Source organism: Chiloscyllium plagiosum, chromosome 3, assembly GCF_004010195.1.
Source record: "Chiloscyllium plagiosum isolate BGI_BamShark_2017 chromosome 3, ASM401019v2, whole genome shotgun sequence".
Taxonomy (NCBI): domain Eukaryota; kingdom Metazoa; phylum Chordata; class Chondrichthyes; order Orectolobiformes; family Hemiscylliidae; genus Chiloscyllium; species Chiloscyllium plagiosum.
The window spans coordinates 36,657,895-36,676,378 of NC_057712.1; the positions used below are offsets into that span (position 1 = coordinate 36,657,895).

Genomic DNA, 18,484 nt, shown 5'->3' on the forward strand with positions numbered 1-18,484 from the left:
GAGGAAACTGAGCACCTGGGAGGAAACTTACGCAGACACGGGGAGAATGTGCAAACTCCACACAGACAGTCACCAGAGGCTGGAATCGAACCTGGGACCCTGGTGCTGTGAGGCAGCAGTGCTAACCACGGAGCCACCATGATTAAGTTTCTTAGAAAAGTACTCCACTGGATCTCTATCCCTGACTCATGATCCTTTAACAAGGCAGCATCTCTCCCTAAAGCAGCAGTATCAATTGCCATTTTGAAAGGTCTTGAAAAATCAGGAGGCCAACACTGGTTCATTTATTAAGAGTGCCTTCAGCTTCCTAAAGGTTGATTAACATTCTGCAAGATCAGGTTTGGAAAGGACATCCAACTCTGGAAAGGAACCACTGGAAAGGAAGGAGTCAGCAACTGCATCTCCAATGGGATTCTTCTACTCACCAAATGTGCGAATACTAGCAGGTCATCACCAAAGCAGAGTTCCATCAAAAAGACAAGTTTAAGGCTTCTTGGAGGCATCCATGATCAAAGCACCGGCACATGATTTACTACATCATTGTTTGATCAAAAGAATGCCCTCATTATCAAAGCGATGACTAGTGCAAGATGTTTCCTGGACAAACCACCAGCTTATCCATTCTCCAATGTCCATCAAATGCCACCAGAAGCATCTGCAGTTGAAGCAGTTCAGAAAAATTCTCAATGTTGAGTGATTTCAGCAGCCAAACAAACTAGTGAACTTGCAACAATGCCATCACCAAAATCTCTAGAGAGTTCATTTTAATGGAATGGAGAAAATCCAGAATAAGTTGAAGACACCCACACTGCAAAGAAGCTATCGGCTACAAGACCAGGAAGCACCAAGACTGGTTCAACATGAACAGCCACATCATTCAAGACCTTGTCAACACAAGGAGGAAATCCCTCCATGCCTAGCAAAACAACATCACCAGCAAGGCAAAGAGAACTCATCAGACAAGGAAGACAGTTACAAAGAAGAACAAGAGAAATCAAGAACAAATGGTGGACTGAAAAATCCAAGGAGCTGCAGCACCTTGCTGATAAGCACTACACCCAGGGTTTCTTCAGTATCACCAAGCAAATATATGGACTCAACACCCTCGGCCTCAAAGCTGTAGAGTAAGGATGGAGTCCTTTTGAGAGGCAGCGAAAACATTAGCTGTCAATGGACAGAGCAGTTCAAAGTCGTCCTAAACTGCCATATAATCGTTTGCAAGGATGGGTGAGAAGAAACCTCCCCCAATTCTCCAAAGATGACTGTGGACTCCCACCTGGTGTGGCATAAGTGAAGCCGCCATAAAACTCATGAAACTGGAAAAGCCACAAGAGTAAATAGGATTCCAGCAGAGATTTAAAATTTTCGGGGGGGCAGAGACTATTCCTGATGAAGGGCTTTTCCCCAAAATGTCGATATTCCTGCTCCTTGGATGCTGCCTGACCTGCTGCGCTTTTCCAGCACCTACACTCTTGACTCTAATCTCCCGCATCTGCAGTCCTCACTTTCGCCTATGCATCTTCTTGATCAACTGTTCCCGAAAATCTGGGATGAAGAAATCCTTGCCGATGGGATGCTACCATTGCCAACGTCTTTTAGTAAGGAGATGAATTTGACTGTGGGAACTTCTGAAGAATCTCCCCACACTCCATTGTTGGGAAGATAATCATCCAAATCCTCACCAAGAACTTTCTTCCAGTCTGAGAAAATCCTTCCTGATAGCCAGTGTAGCAGGTTGTAAGTTTGCTCGCTGAGCTGGTAGATTTGTTCTCAGATGTTTCATCACCATGCTAGGTAACATCATCAGTGAGCCTCCGATGAAGCACTGGTGTTCTGTCCCACTTGCTATTTATGTGCCTGTTATGGTGGGTGATATTACTTCTGGTTCCTAATCTGAGAAGTTGGTAAATGAAGTCCAAATCACTATGTTTGTTAATGGAGTTCTGATATGAATGTCAGGCCTCTAGGAATTCCCGTGCAAGTCTTTGTTTAGCCTGTCCAAGGTTGGATTATATTGCCCCAGTCAAACTGGTGTCCCTTTATGTCTGTGTGTGTATATGGATACTAGTTATAGTTGGTCATGTCTTTTGGAGGCTAGTTAGTGCTCATGTATCCCAATGGCTAGTTTCCTGCCCATCAGTCCAATGTAGTGTTTGTTGCAGTCCTTGCAGGGTCTTTTGTATGCGACGCTCGTTCTGCTGGTTGTTGGTAGGGGGTCCTTGAACGTCATCAGGAGCTGTTACAGTGTGGTGGGTGGTTTGTGGGCTACCAAGATGCCTAGGGGCTGGAATAGTCTAACTGTCATCTCTGAGACGCCTTTAATATATGGCAGGGTGGCTAGGGTCTCTGGGCACGTTGCCTTCTTGTTTAGGTCTGTTGTGTAGGAGTTGGTGGGCTGCACTTATTGGGTACTCACTGTTCCTGAATGCACTGTATAGGTGTTTTTCCTCGGCTACTCATAGTTCCTGGGTGCTGCAGTATGTTGTGACTTGTTTAAATAATGTCCTGATGCAGCTCTGTTTTGTGGGTGTTGGGATGATTGTTCCTGTAGTTTAATATATATGGTTTTCCTGTAGATACCGGTCTGCAGCTCTCCATCGGCTTTCCGTTCTACTGTGACTCTAGGAAAGGGAGTCTGTTGTTGTTCTCTTCCTCTTTGGTGAGGTTTATACTGGTAAGGATGTTGTTTATTCATTTTTGGGTTTCTTCTAATTTGTTGCATTTTGTGATGACAAAAGGTGTCATCCACATAGTAGACGCAAAGCTTGGGCTGGATCATGGGAAGGGCTGTTCGTTCTAACCTCTGCATAACTGCTTCTGCTAAGAGTCCTGATATTGGTAATCCTATAGGCATCCCATTGATTTGTTTGTAGATCTTGTCGTTGAAGGTGAAGTGGGTTGTGAGGCACAGGTCTACTAGTTTGAGGATGCTGCCCTTGCTGATGGAGTTGATGCTGTCAGGTGATTGTGTCCTTGCTTTGTCTAGTAGTAAGGCTAGTGTTTCTTTGGCTGGAGTGATGTGAACAGGGCCATCACATCGAAGGTAAACATGATTTTGTTATCTTCTACCTTGGTATCTTTGATGATGTTAAGGAATGTTTGGGTGGAGTGGATGGAATGGCTCGAGTCTTCTTCTATGCTTGTCTTTCAAATTGGTACTCCATTAACGATGGACCCCATTTACCAATCTCTCAGAAAAAGAACCGGAAGAGATATCACCCACCACAACAGACCAAGACACATAAATAACAAGCTGGACAGAACACCAGCACTTCGCCAGAGACTCACTGATAATCCTGAAGAAGGGCCTGTGCCCGAAACGTCGAATTTCCTGTTCCCTGGATGCTGCCTGACCTGCTGTGCTGTTCCAGCAATAAAGTTTCAACTCACTGATAATGTTCCCTACAATGGTGACAAAATGTCTAGGAACACATGCTAAATTGCCTGTAATGTTAGGTGCATTAGTCAAGGGTGAATGCAGTGAAATGGGTCAGGGTGGGTTGCTCTTCGGAGGGTTGGTGTGGACTTGTTGGGCCAAAGGGCGTGTTTCCACTCTGTAGGGAATCCAATCTAAACAAAATCCACCAGCTCAGCGAGCAAACTTACAACCTGATCCACAACCTGAACTACAAATCTTCCCTAAAATTGCAACCAGCGTAGCTTCCGAACAAACCGTCGGATTTGCTCTTCTCAGCAACACCAGAAGTAATGCCAGAAATACCACCACCCATTAATCAATCTGATCAAAGATTTTGACTCAGTCAATCGGGAAGAACTTTGGAAGACCCAGTCAGAAGCCAGTTGCCCACTGAAATTCATCAACATTCTCCATCTCATCTACGTTAAGATGCTGGCAACACAGGAAGGAAATAGAATGATATTCTGAAGGGAGAATATAGGAGGTTATGCAGAAATTTAAGAAGGAAGTCCTTGAGGGTAGTAATATCTGGATTACTCCTGGTGCTATGAGCTAGTGAGGGTAAGAATAAGCTGGAATCTCTTCTGGGGTAGAAACAATCTGTATAAGGAGGACCAATTGCATGTGAATTGGAAGGGGGATAAAATACTGGCAGGGACATTTGCTAGAGCTGCTCGGGAAGTTTTAAACTAGTAAGGGGGGGGTGGGACTCAGGGAGATAGTGAGCAAAGATCAGCCTCAGTCTGGTACAATTGGGAAAAGGAGCAAGTCAAACAGTCAGAGCAGGCAGGACAAAGTACAGAAAGGGGTAAATTAAACTGCATTTATTTCAATGCAAGAGGCCTAACAGGGAAGACAGGTGAACTCAGGGCATGGTTAGGAACATGGGACTAGGAGGAGGGAAGAGTTGTCTTTGATTAAGGGATAACATTACAGCTGTACTTAGGAGAATATCCCTGGGAATACTTCCAGGGAAGTTACTTGGGTGGAACTGAGAGATAAGAATGGGATGATTACCTGATTGGGATTGTACATAGACCTCCCCTTCCCCCCCCCCTCCAATATTCTTGGGAAGTAAGGCAGGGCAAGTGACTGAGGTGTCAGTGGTGGAGCAACTTGGGGCCAGCAACCAAAATTCTGAGTGTTTTAAAATACAGAGGAACCTCGATTATCCAAAAGAGGTGGGCAGACACTATTTCATTCGGGTATTTGATTATTCGGTTAACTGATTTCCTCTGGAACTCAGAGTTTTCTGGTAAGTCTGCTCCCAGTTCAGGAGACTCTTCAGCAGCACATTGCGCACGAGTCCCATGCTTGCCCCCACAACCCCATCCACCCACAGCCCCCACCTCCAACTACTCACCCCCCACCCCCCTATCCAAACCCGCCACCTCAACCCACTGTCCGATCCCAGTCCTCGCCCCTGCCCCGGCCGACCAGCTCCCCACACCCCCCTCAATCTGCCTCCAAACACCCACCCCGGCTGACCCGCCTCCGTCCCCAACCCCCAGGGCAGCCAGACTGTACACCGACAGTAAAACTGCTGCTGCCTTTGTGGGGTAAGTCTTCAAATAGCGCGTGCGCAAAATTTTTCCTGCAATATTTTGACATGTTCCACCTTTGCCCTGTACAGGACAATGTTGGAGAGATTATCTGGGGATGGCGGTTTAGGGTTCACTCCTGTGTAGGACTCCAGGGAAACTGGGCGGGGGAGGGTGAGGAGAGGAGAGGGTGGGAGGTCAGTCATTTTGAGACGGTGCCTGGACTATATAGGACTGTTCTCAGCAGTGTTTCAGTGAGTCAGTTTTTAATCATTGTACCTGTAAACAGAAGACACGATCAGGGTTGAAACAACTCTTTGACATAATGTTTGTATCGGGATCTTAAGATCTCCTTTGGATAATCAGAAATTTGGATAATTGATATTCGGATAATCGAGATTCTTCTGTAGTGATGGAAAAGGATAGCCTGGATCTAAAAGTTAAAGTTCTAAATTGGAGGAAGGCCAAGAACTTTCAAAAGTTGATTGGGGGCAGATGTTTACAGGTAAAGGAACGTTTGAAAAAATGGGAAACCTTCAAAAATGAAATAAGAATTCAGAGACATTATGTTCCTGTTAGGGTGAAAGGCAAGGCTGGTATGTGTAGGGAATGTTGGGTGACCAGAGAAATTGAGGGTTTGGTTAAGATAAAGAAGGGAGCATATGTCAGATATAGATAGGATAGATCGAGTGAATACTTAGAAGAGTATAAAGGCAGTAGGAGTATAGTTAAGAGGGAAATCAGGAAGGCAAAAAGAGGACAAGAGATAAGCTTTGGCAAATAGGGTTAAGGAGAATCCAAAGAGATTTTATAAATACATGAAGAACAAAAGGGCAACCAGGGACAGAATAGGACCCCTCAAAGATCAGCAAGGCAGCCTACGTGTGGAACTGCAGGAGATGGGGGATATACTAAACAAGTATTTTACATCAGTGTTTACTACGAAGCTGGATCATGGAAGATATAGAATGTGGAGAAATAGATGGTGACAAATTGAAAAATGCCCATATTACAGAGGTGGTGGTGCTGTTTGTCTTAAAATGCATAAAGGTGGATATATCCCCGGGACCTGATCAGGTGTACCCTAAATATCTGTCAGAAGCTAGGGAAGTGATTGCTGGGCTCCTTGCTGAGATATTTGGATCATCGATAGTAAGGTACTAGAAGACTGGAGGTTGGCTAATGTGATGCCAACATTTAAGAAAAGTGGCTGCCGGGAAGGGTAAGTTTTCCCACATAAAAAGGGACTTTCTTCGGGAGTTGGGCCTCCATTTTTACAGTGCGGCGAGGAGAGAAGGTGGAGAGAAGCGAGGGCTGCCGGGAAGGGTAAGTTTTCCCACTTTTCCTGTCCAGGAGCAGCGGGAGACACAGTGGAGGTGGAGACCAGGAGTGTGCCGGGAAGGACTTAGTATATATTTGGGCAGTGGCTAAATCCAAGATACTACAAATGTAGTATCTCCCGCCACCCCCCCTCCTCTAACTGGAAGAAAAAGACTCTGTACTGTAAGGCTTTTATTTTTTATTTTTCTTTCTTTTTCATATATAAAGTTAAGCTTACAATGGCAGGGTACTTCAGACCTGTAGCATGTACCTCTTGCTTGATGTGGGAGCTCAGGGAAGTGGCTGATGTCCCTGACTCTTACATTTGCAAGAAGAGTGTCCAACTGCAGCTCTTGTTTGACCGCATGATGGCTCTGGAGCTGCGGATGGACTCACTGTGGAGCATCCGCAATGCTGAGGTGGTCGTGGATAGCACATTGAGTGAACTGGTCACACTGCAGGTTAGAATTGCTGAGGGAGTCAGTGGATGGGTGACCAAAAGGCAGAAAAAGAGTAGGAAGGCAGTGCAGGTGCCCCCTGTGGTCATCTCCTTCCAAAACAAGTACACCATTGGGTTGCTGTTGGGGGAGATGGCTCACAAGGGGAGGGAAGCAGTTGCCAAGATCATGGCACCATGGCGGGCACTGCTAATCAGAAGGGCGGGAAAAAGACTCGTAGGGCCATAGTCATAGGGGATTCTAGTGTAAGGGGAATAGATAGGCGGTTTTGTGGCTGAAAACGTGACTCCTGGATGGTATGTTGCCTCCCAGATGCTCGGGTCAGGGATGGTGAATAGCCAGTTATTTTGGTGCATATAGGCACCAACAATATAAGTAAAATATAAGATAAGGTCCTGAAAGAAGAATTCAGGGAGTTGAGAGAAGTTAAAGAAGAGGACCTCAAAAGTAGTGACCTTGGAATTACTACCAGTGCCACGTGCTAGCCAGCGTAGAAATGAAAATAAAATAGGCAGGATGAACACGTGGCTTGAGGGATGATGCAGGAGGGAGGGGTTCAGGTTTGTTGGACATTGGGACCAGTTCTGGGGAAGATGGGATGATTACAAAATGGACAGTCTACATCTGAACTAGACTGGAACCAATGTCCTTGGGGGAGATTTTGCGACTGCTGTTGGGGAGGTTTTAAACTAATGTGGCAGGGGGCTCGGAACCAGAAGAGAAGACAAGTAGACAGTGAGATGGAAACTGGAGACTGTAAGAATCATGAAGATAGCATTAATAATGGGAAGAGCAGGCAGAGAGCAGACGAAGGCAAAAGAACTGGTGGCCTGAAGTGCATCTACTTTAATGCAATAAGTATAGTGTGTAAGGCAGATGAACTTAGGACTTTGATTGGTGTCTGGGAGTATGACGTTATTGCAATCACAGAGACTTGGTTGAAGGAAGGGCATGACTGGCAACTAAATGTTCCAGGATATAGATGCTTCAGACAGGTCAGGGAGGGAAGTAAAAGAAGGGGTGAACTTACACTGCTGGTCAGGGATGATATCCTGGCTGTGCTAAAGGAGGACACTATGGAGGGCTCGGGTAGGGAGGCATTATGGGTGGAGCTGAAAAATAAGAAGGGTGCAGTTACACTGTTGGGGCTGCGTCCAGGAGAGTTTTCGACAACAGTATGTCAATAGTCCAATGAGGGAAGGGGTCATATTGGACCTGGTATTGGGGAATTGTTGGGGCTGTATTACAGGCCTCCCAACAGTGAGCGTGAGGTAGAAGAACAAATAGGTAAACAGATTATGGAAAGATGTAGAGGCAATAGGGTAGGGGTGATGGGAGATTTTAATTTTCCCAACATTGACTGGGATACACTTAGCATCAGACGTCTGGATGGGGCAGAATTTGTAAGAAGCGTCCAGGAGAGTTTTCGACAACAGTATGTCAAAAGTCCAATGAGGGAAGGGGTCATATTGGACCTGGTATTGGGGAATGAGCCAGGACAGGTGGTAGAAGTTGCGGTGGAGGATTTCTTTGGGAACAGTGACCACAATTCTGTACGTTTTGGAATACTCGTAGATAAAGATGAGAGTGGTCCTAAGGGAAGAGCACTAAACTGGACCAAGGTCAATTATATCAAAATTAGGCAGGAGCTGGGAAATGTAGATTGGACACAGCTATTTGAAGGGAAGTCCACATTTGATATGTGGGAGGCTTTCAAAGATAGGTTAAAGATAGTGCAGGATAGGCACATCCCATTGAAGGCAAAGGATGGGAAAGGCAAGATTCGTGAATCATGGATGATAGGAGAAATCGTACGACTAGCCAAGAGGAAAAGGGAAGCATACATAAGGTCCAGGCAGCTAAGAACAGAATGGGCCCTGGAGGAATATCGAAAGAGTAGAACCAGTCTTAAATGAGGCATCAGGTGGGCTAAAAGGGGTCATGAAACATCTTAAGCGAGCAGAATTAAGTACTAATCCCAAAGCATTTTATTCTTATATAAGCAGCAGGCGGGTAACTAGAGAAAGGATTTGTCCACTAAAGGATAATGAAGGAAGGCTGGGTGTCGAACCTGAGAGAATGGGTGAGATTCTGAATGATTACTTTGCATCAGTGTTCACTCAGGAGAGGAACATGATGAATCTTGAGATTAGAGATAAAAGTTTGATTAGTCTGGATCACGTTGACATAAGTAGGGAAGATGTGTTGGTAGGCTGGAGGTTATTGAGGTGGACAAATCCCCAGGACCAGATAGGATCTATCCCAGGTTGCTGAAGGAGACGAGAGAGGAAATAGCTGGGGCCCTGACAGATATCTTTGTGGCATCCTTAAACACAGGTGAGGTGCCGGAGGACTGGAAGATTGCTCATTTTGATCTCCTGTATAAGGGTAGTAGGGATATTCCAGGTAACCACAGACCAGTGAGCCCGATGTCAGTTGTAGGAAAGTTGCTAGAGAAGGTACTGAGGGATAGGATCTATTTATATATAGAAAAGAATGGGCTTATCAGTGATAGGCAACATGCTTTTGTGCAGGGGAGATCATGCCTTACCAACTTAATAGAGTTCTTTGAGGAAGCGACCAAGTTGATAGATGAAGGAAGGGCTGTTGTCGTCATATACATGGACTTTAGTAAGGCGTTTGATAAGGTTCCCCATGGTAAACTAATTAAGAAAGTGCAGTCACACGGTGTGCAAGGTATTCTAGCTAGGTGGATAAAGAACTGGTTGAGCAACAGGAGACAGACAGTAGTAGTGAAGGGAGTTTTTATAGGGAGAAAGGTGACCAGTGGTGTTCCAGAGGGATCAGTGCTGGGACCACTTTTGTTTGTGATATACATAAATGATCTGCAAGAGGGCACTGTTGGTATGATCAGCAAGTGTGCAGATGACACGAAGATTGGTGGAGTAGCAGAAAGCACAAGGGTCTGTCAAAGAATACAGGAGGATATAGATAGACTGGAGAGTTGGGCGGAAAAGTGGCAGATGGACTTCAATCCAGACAAATGTGAGGTGATGCATTTAGGCAAGTCTAATTCCACAGCAAATTATACAATGAACTGAAGAACCTTGGGAAAAGTTGATGAGCAGAGAGATCTGGGAGTGCTGGTCCATTGTGCCCTGAAGGTTGCTGCAAAGGTGGATAGAGTAGTCAAGATAGCATATGATATGCTTGCCTTCATCGGATGGGGTATTGAGTATAAGAGCTGGCAGGTGATGTTAAAATTGTACAAGACATTGGTTCGTCTGCATTTAGAATACCGTGTACCGTTATGGTCACCACATTACCAAAAGGATGTGGATGCTTTAGAGAGATGTTTTACGAGGATGTTGCCTGGTATGGATCGTGCTAGCAATGAAGAAAGGCTGAGTAGGTTAGGTTTGTTTTCATTAGAAAAAGGAGATTGAGGGGGGACCTGATTGAGGTTTACAAAATCATGAAGGGTATAGACAGGGTAGATAGAGATGAGCTTTTTCCCCAAGGTGAAGGATTCAATAACAAGTGGTCATGCTCACTAGCAAATGATTGCTGATGATGAGCAGAAGGATTACTTTAAGAACTGTCTTCCTCTCCTACCTCAAGAGATTATATCTGCCATCTTCCACTATTCTTACCACCGGACAACTTGTACTTCTTTATTCCCCTTCCATTGTATAATACCTTTGACATAACAGATTGTTTTTCCTATGATCAGGAATATTTTTCTCACACGTTACCTCACTAACCGTCACAAATACTTTGGATGGACCACTGAATTACACTTTCAGAGGTTTGCCTTGTAATGGGACTGATGATATTTCACCTTCCACCTTCTATCTGCCAGCACTTTCATTTTCACCTGTGGAACTTTCAAATGTTGCTGTGCTACATGTTCCTGTTCTTATACTTGCTCCTGCAAGTCTTTCGAGAAGGTTGAACACAGAGTCAATATTGAAGATTCTCTTTCTGGTTCAAGAACTTCTCTCTAATCAATTTTAATGAACCTCTTAACTCATGACCATGCAGTCAGTAGATTTGAGGAATGTCTAGTAACAAATAGTAAGAAATGTAATCTTTTGTCCCAATTTTGTGGGCATTTATGACAGTATGCCTTATTCATGGCTTTAAGAGTTTGATGGTACCTCTTCAAAGTGCCCTGTATTCTTAGTGATAGAAATACAGACATTGAAAATATGCATATTGACCCTTCAGCCTCTTCTGCCATTCAATGTTTTAACGGCTGTTCATCAAACTCAATAATGTGTTCATGCTTTCTCCCTATACATTTTGGTTGCTTTAACACCCTCCTCAACTACTAAGGATTTCCTGGAAAATTTCAGGCACATTTAGAACTCTGGTCAGACTGCATTTCAATGGACAGTCCACAATGAGTGGAAAAATAATTTCACTGCACCTTTGAACAACTAGCTGTATGAATTACATGTTTACCAATGCCTGCACCTTCTGTATTCCTATATGCCCTCCCATAGGAACATGCTACTTGCAATGTGTCCTTACAATATCTGAGCAGTTCCAGTATTTGATGAAATTACATCCATTCTTCATTCACAGTCTGAGGGGGTGTCTCCACCATCAGTACTTTGCTCTTTGATCTGAGATGACCTTGGAACATTACCAGCCATCTATTTCGTACCTTGGCCACTTGCCTCCTTTCATTCTCCCATCTTCTATCCCTTTCAAATTTATGAGGGTGGAAGTGAAAGGGTTTTATTTTATGGATTAACTCAATCATCAATTATTATTGATGCCTGTCTTGCAGCTGCAATCTTTAGGTCCTCAACAAGGATTCTTATTTGAGAAGGAAGCAACTTCCTAAAATTCCTCTTGGAGAATAACCTCCCTAACAGCTAACACATGGTTTCAGTTTTTAACGCTCTATCCACAACAAAATTATATTGCATAACTCTTTCAGATTTAATATAGACTGCTCAAACAGTTTCCTCAACCCAGAACCCTTCCTATAATCCTCAGAAACTACTAATTCATGGCCAATATAGTTTCCTTTACAGTGTCATAATCCCGTGAAATTTTATCTGACAGTGAAGCATAAATACTTAATGCTTTACCTGCCAACTTCTTCTGCGTGAGCAATTAACCCAATTCATTTCTTTAGCCATTTTCTCAAATTACATGAAGAATACCACCACATCTGTTTAGTAAAATTTGGCAGGACCTATGCAAACTTAAATATTACCTCACTGGACCTCACATTATGACTCAGATTCTCCCCTCCAAGGGCCTGCATCATTTTAAAATTATATTTATGGTCTCTTGCTTGACATTCTATTTGCAATTCAAATTCTAATTCTTTCATTTCCATTCCACGCCATCTTTCTGTCCTTTCCTTGTTTTTTTCTTGGTCTTTTTTTTTGTCATTGCCAGTTTCTTCATTGTCTCATGTTCAAGGTGCTTTGATTGTAACTGAATATTACCTGATTTTGATAAGTCACTATCCAAAATACTTGCCCTCATTTGAATTTCCTCCAAGTCCCATGCTGGTACCTTAAATATCCTTGCCTTTCTGGCTCTGCCAGACAACGTTACGTCCAGTTTACTAATCAAGTCAAACATTCTAGGTTTTGATAATTTCCTTAAGACTGCTTGGAACAACTCTGCTACCTGTAGGAATGTTTTGCTGTTTCCAGAACCATGCCTTAAGTGCAATATAGAGCTTGGTGCATGCCTTTACCTGTGTATTTTACTAATACTATACCAAATTCACATTGCTTAGAGGCATTGCATTATAACTAGAACTCCATCAATAAACACATTGATTTAGACCCTATCTACCTTCCCTTTTAAAAAAACCAGAAATGACATCACTCACCTTAAGAAACCAAGACCTATAAATAGAGAGGCAGGATATACCATCAGCGCTTTACCAGATACTCTCACTAATGTTACCTAGTATGGTGATGAAATGTCTGATAACAAACATTCAAGCTCAGCGAGCTAATTTACATTCTTCTCATTGCTTGTGTTTTAAAACAATCCTGGATGAGTCTCCAAACTTTGTCACAACTCACTGGGGTTGAATGCTGGAAATTAAGCTCTGCTATTCCACAAATCATCACAAAAGTTAGATTTTTAAAGTAGGACACAAAATTCTCCAAGTTAATCAATTTCTGGACTCTGGCTGAAAGCACAGACCATTTTCCTGTACTTAAGAACTATTATTTAGTATAAACAATTAGAATATAATCACCAAACAAACAGTAGTAATCCATCAGTAACAGAACTGATTAAAACTCTAATTCTTTTATAAACACATCCTTACATACTGACAGATAGACATAGATAGGGAGGAAACATGAACGGAGGGAAAACTGGTAAAACACTTCAATAGATTTTGTTCGCAAGATCTGTTCAGTTAGTTCTTATTAATCAGAACATTTCTCCTTGGCCTTCTTTTTCTAAAAATCTCCATTGGTTTGCAAGAGGCACAAGGTGGCTGATTCACTGATAAAAGGTCTCTGACCTATCAACGGAAAGTCACAACTTACAATAACTCCTAAAGGAAGGATAAATAAGTTTTCTCTAGATTTACTAACTCCTGGTCGAATGGTGGTATCCTGACATCTTGTTCCCAACTGTTCAGTCATCTGAGAATCAATTATATAATTGTTACCAGACAAAAGTTAATGGTAACAAGTCACTCGTCATAGTCAAATCAACTTCTTGTTGCTGAGCAAAACTCCACCTGTAAACAACCCTACCGCTCCAGTTTGTCTGAAAATATTCACCTTCAATTACTGCTACATGACTGTCAGGTTACTAGTTTTTCAAAACATGCAGCAATCCTTTAAAATATTGATTTTAAAACTGTTCCTTCTTATTTCAACCCACAATTTTAAAAAGCACAAAAAAATGGTAAGAGACAGCGCTTACAATTGACAGTGAGAAAAAGGCCATATGGCTTATTATCCCTGTGCTATTGCTTTAGTGAGGTTATCTAATTTAGCACCATTGACCTGTACTACTTCCCTATTCCTGAAACATTTCCCCCACAACTATTCATTCAATTTCCTTTTGAAAAGTACTGCCGTATCTGCTTCTACCATTCTTCCAAGCAGTGCTTTCCATACCGTAACCAACTTGTGAAAAAAGTTCTCCTTCATATGGTTCTTTAGGCAATTATTTTAAATTTGTCCCCTCAGCATACTGACCATTTTGTCAGTGGTAACAATTTTACCTATTTGCCCTATCAAAATCCTTGGTGATTTTAAAATCTCCCCATAAAATTCTCTTCTGTAAGGAATACAAACCTACATTTATGAAATCCTTGTAACTTCAAGCATTCTGGTGATATCACCATCTTGAACCATACCTTCAACCACATCATTATTTTCTTTAAATGTAGTAAAATATATAGAAATGGCTTCAAGAATAGAATTCAATTTGTAAAACTGATGGCATATCTCTGCTTATTTGTTGAGAACTTAAGTACAACAAATATGCTCCCCTGTTGCATCAAGCCAGTATAACTGAATCAGAAGAAAACTTCAGAAATTCCCATGCAATGGGTTATGGAGAGCAAACGTATGCTTTCCTAGATACGCAAGAGTGAAATTAATTCAAATCAGTACAACATTTAATAGGTAGAACTAATTACTTCAGTGGACTAGATTGATTTCATGCTCATTGGCTGTATTCAATATCATTACAACCAGGTCTTTAACATCACAACAGCTGATGGAATTTAAATTCAATTAATTAACCTGAAATTGAAAGCTAGCTTCAGAAATGGAGTCCATGAAACTACCATCAATTGTCATAAAACCCATCTAGCTCAAATGTCTGAGGGAAGAAAATCCACTAGTTTTATGTGGTCTGGCTTACACGTGAATTCAGGCCCACAGCAGTGTGTTTCATTCTTAACTATCCGACAAAATGGCCTCGCAAGCTGCTCAGTTCAAGGGCAATCAGGAATGGTATCAAGATTCAACTTACATTACTACTGGATAAGTTGGATCCCAGACTGAAACCTGGGTTGAAAAATTATATTTTATTGTGTTTTAGTATCATCAAGATGGTCTCTCGTTGAAGCATAAGCGTGCAATGTTATAGATTTTGTTTTAACAAAAATAGTTTCATTAAGCAAACAAATTAAAAATAAAAAAATAAACCAAGCTATTTACCTATAACACAAACTCAAAGAATTTAAAATACACAAAAATATAATTCCGTAAATCTCAAAACATTCCTTTACAAATCCCCCCCAAAAATCTTTTATATCCAAAAGTACCCCTTTGAGAGTACTCAAACCAGAAGAAACATCTTTTCCTAACACACCAGTAGATGCAAGGTAAATATGATATTAATACCTAGACTGGAGACAGTGATAACTTCTTGCTGGAGCAAACATACACCTGCACTTGAACGTACTCAGCTTCATGTAATCTATTCAGTGTTTTGTCCCAGCATTTCTGTTTTTGACTAACTCCTTACTCAAAGATAAATCTATTTTTCTACATACTCCCCTTTACCATGGATGCGTTTATAGGATGCTGCTATATTGGAAAAGTTGATGATTAGTAGTTAAATAATGTATTATTTTGTTAAGTATTTCAGTAGAGTTAAAGTTATGCCAAATCTTTCTTTTGTTTGTATTTTAACTATGCTGTAAGAATAAAGTGTGTTTTGCTTAAAGCCTCGTAGTGGACCAATCAAATCACATTTGGAATACAATATCTTACACTTGCCTTTGAATACAAATAGTATTTAGGGTCTAGGATATCTGCTGGATATATTTTGATCAATAACAGAGATAGCTGTAAAAAGAATACTGTGGCTACAGAAATACTTACAAGTTAATAATTAGCTTCAGATACACAGAAAGCCTATATGTCATCAATAAACATCCTAACTTAAAATAAAAAATCAGACACTTTGTATTATTATGAGCAACAAATTCTGGCCTTACTAGTAATTCCACATCTCAAAATAATTTTTTAAATTTAGAAGATCAAGGTAGTGATCAAATGGATGCTCATAATTATTTGATAAGCTACGTATAGAGAACCAGATATACATACCTTTGTCCAGACATCCAAAGTGAAAGCTTGCCATGAATACACTTATTTTCTGAGTGCTGGACATAGGTTAATGCCAAGTGCTGCCACCTTCCTGGGGTTAGAATGTTTTCTTGTGACTCAGCTTGTGCCAGCAGGCCTGGTTTCAAGTCATCATTTGGATCAATGCAAATTCTACAGGAAGCAAGTAATTTTAGTAATTGAGAAATTGCAATGTATAATTTAAAGAAATATTACATTGATATCAAGCTTTTCACATCTTAAGGTATTCTCAGAACAATTTACAACCAATTAAATATTTCTGATGTGCAGTCAGTGTCAGGTTGGAAACCTGTCAACCAATTTTTAAACAGCAAGCTTCCACAATAAGCAATGATAAAATGAGCCAATAAATTGCTTCAATAATTTTGGTTAAGAAATAATTATTGGCCAGGAAACAACTCTTGTTCTGTTTTGAAAAAGTGCTGTGGAATCTTTCATATTTGATTGAAAGGGGAGACTCGGTGTAACATCTTATCCAAAAAATGGTGCCCTATCAGTGGAGTACTCTCTCAATACAACACAATATCTTGTGTTCAAAGTCTTTGGAACGAGGCTTGAATCCACAACCTCTGACTTACCCTTATTGCCATGATCTAAGCTTAAACAATACATGAACCACAATTTTCATTGCTAGAATAGCACGTTATAGTCAGAAACAAAGTAATAAATGAACTCTGCTTAAAACCATAGAGAAAGAGAAATTAACTACACTGCATTGGTATTCAGGTCAACAAGAAAATAAAGATGAATTTAAAATGGTTGGTACTAATTTTAACTGTGCATACTGGAATATGGATTTTGTAATCTGTTGTGGCAGGACAATTTGAGTTTAAGTTTCACACTGCTGTCTGTCCTAACACAGATCACTTCCACGAAGCACAAAAATTTGTTTATGGAATAATACCATATGCTTTATAAAGATAAATAGCTCTAAACATTTTAGAATAATATAATTCAATCAAAGTGATCTAAATCCACAAATATTTTTAAACTTCCATTGCTGAATTAAATAAAATGTGTTGAAATGTTTTTATAACAGCAGCAAATTTCTTTCACCCATATTGATAATAGAAACAGACATCCTGTATTATATTTATCTTCATTCAGTACTCTACCTGAATATAAAGCCACCTATGTTCAAATCAGCCCAAACTTGCAGCATGATTTCTTTAGACCCCAATGAAATCACATGGAGGCACCCATCTTCAACCAATTTATCACCACAATTCGTAATGTTGCCACAATCTAAGCCAGCAGTTTTCTCATCTAAAAAATAAAACAAAATTATTTATTTGCATCACTCGTGTCATGACTGAGCACCAGACAAGAATGTACATCATGTGATCATCACAGCTTCTGAAAACTACTGCAGCTTTCCTTTATATGGTGAGATATAACAGAATAAAATAATATGGGCATTTATTATAATCTGAATGCAAGCTAGGCCTATGAATTCCTCTAATGCTTCACCCAGTAGCAGCAATGTGTACCAATGACAAGATGTTGATGAAAGTGCAAGTAGCAGCAGATACCAAGAATGGAATCACTGACATCAAGTTACCAGCTGGGAGTCACACTCAAATGAACAGTGAGAAACAGGAATATAAAGTGTCAGTGCTAGCTCAATGATTATCATTTGAGAGTTAAAGTCCCACTTTGTACTTCTTTGAAGCGTCAGCCTAAGAATTCATATCTCAAAGTGAATGCAGCATTGCCAGAGATACCATTTAGGATAAAGCCTCAACCTGAGGTCCTATAAACAGTCTTGGTAGACCCCAATGATTCCTGAAGAAGGGCTCATGCCCGAAACGTCGATTCTCCTGCTCCTTGGGTGCTGCCTGACCTGCTGCGCTTTTCCAGCAAAACATTTTCAGCTCAGACCCCAATGACTACATTACATATTTTTTTTAAGAGCAAGGAACTTCTCCCTACTTTCCAGGATAATATTTATCCCTCAAATAAGATGAAAACAGATTATCCAGTGATTATTACTTGGCCTTTTGTACAATCTTTATTGTACACAAATTGGTTGCCATGTTTCCGGCAATAAAACATTTCAAAGATACTCCACTGACTACAAAGCACTTCAGGGCATGCTGAGTTCACAAAAGAGACGTTTGTATCTCTTTCTTTAACCCTGTAACACAGATGCTTTGACCTATACCCTTAAGCATATCTTCCAGGTAAAAATGCAGGGTTGGAGAATTTACTCTATTTTGCACCAGGATATATATTCAAAAGAAGCTTTAAAACTCTGATGACAATATTGTCTTCCAATAATTTGGATTCTATCCTTAAATATTACATCAACGTATTCCACTCTGGTTTATATTGACTGCCCTCCCTTTGTCAATTAAACATCACAAAATCAAAACATAGTAGGGGCCAGATGAAAAGGTTATTTTCAAGATTAACAACAGGTTTCCAAAAGGAGGGAGTTAATTTTTCATAAATTGTTTTACACTGAAAAGATAATCACAGAACGCTATATCATAAGTTGGTAGAGGCAAAGCAAACTAGTGGGTCTGTTTGAACTTGGTGATGATGGCACTTGGGAAAAACCTTCCAAGAAAAAGGCTTCTGGGTAATCGAGATGGAGGACAGGAGAGAGCGAGTGGGAGTGGGAGAGAGAGCGAGAGCGAGAGCGAGGGGGTAGAGAGAGAGAGGGGGAGA

At 41.1% G+C, this 18,484-nt stretch overlaps 1 protein-coding gene across 2 annotated transcripts in view; it reads right to left on the reverse strand.

Annotated features, from left to right (window-relative positions):
- The window catches only part of lyst (lysosomal trafficking regulator), a 357,679-nt gene that overhangs the window by 155,576 nt on the left and 183,619 nt on the right, over window positions 1-18,484 (reverse strand). For both annotated transcript variants that reach the window (XM_043680023.1, XM_043680014.1), the window contains exons 13-14: window positions 16,927-17,077; window positions 15,773-15,943 (exon numbers count right to left, since the gene is read on the reverse strand). In XM_043680023.1, the coding sequence (XP_043535958.1) occupies window positions 15,773-15,943; window positions 16,927-17,077 (322 nt within the window). The remainder of the gene's footprint in view (window positions 1-15,772; window positions 15,944-16,926; window positions 17,078-18,484) is intronic.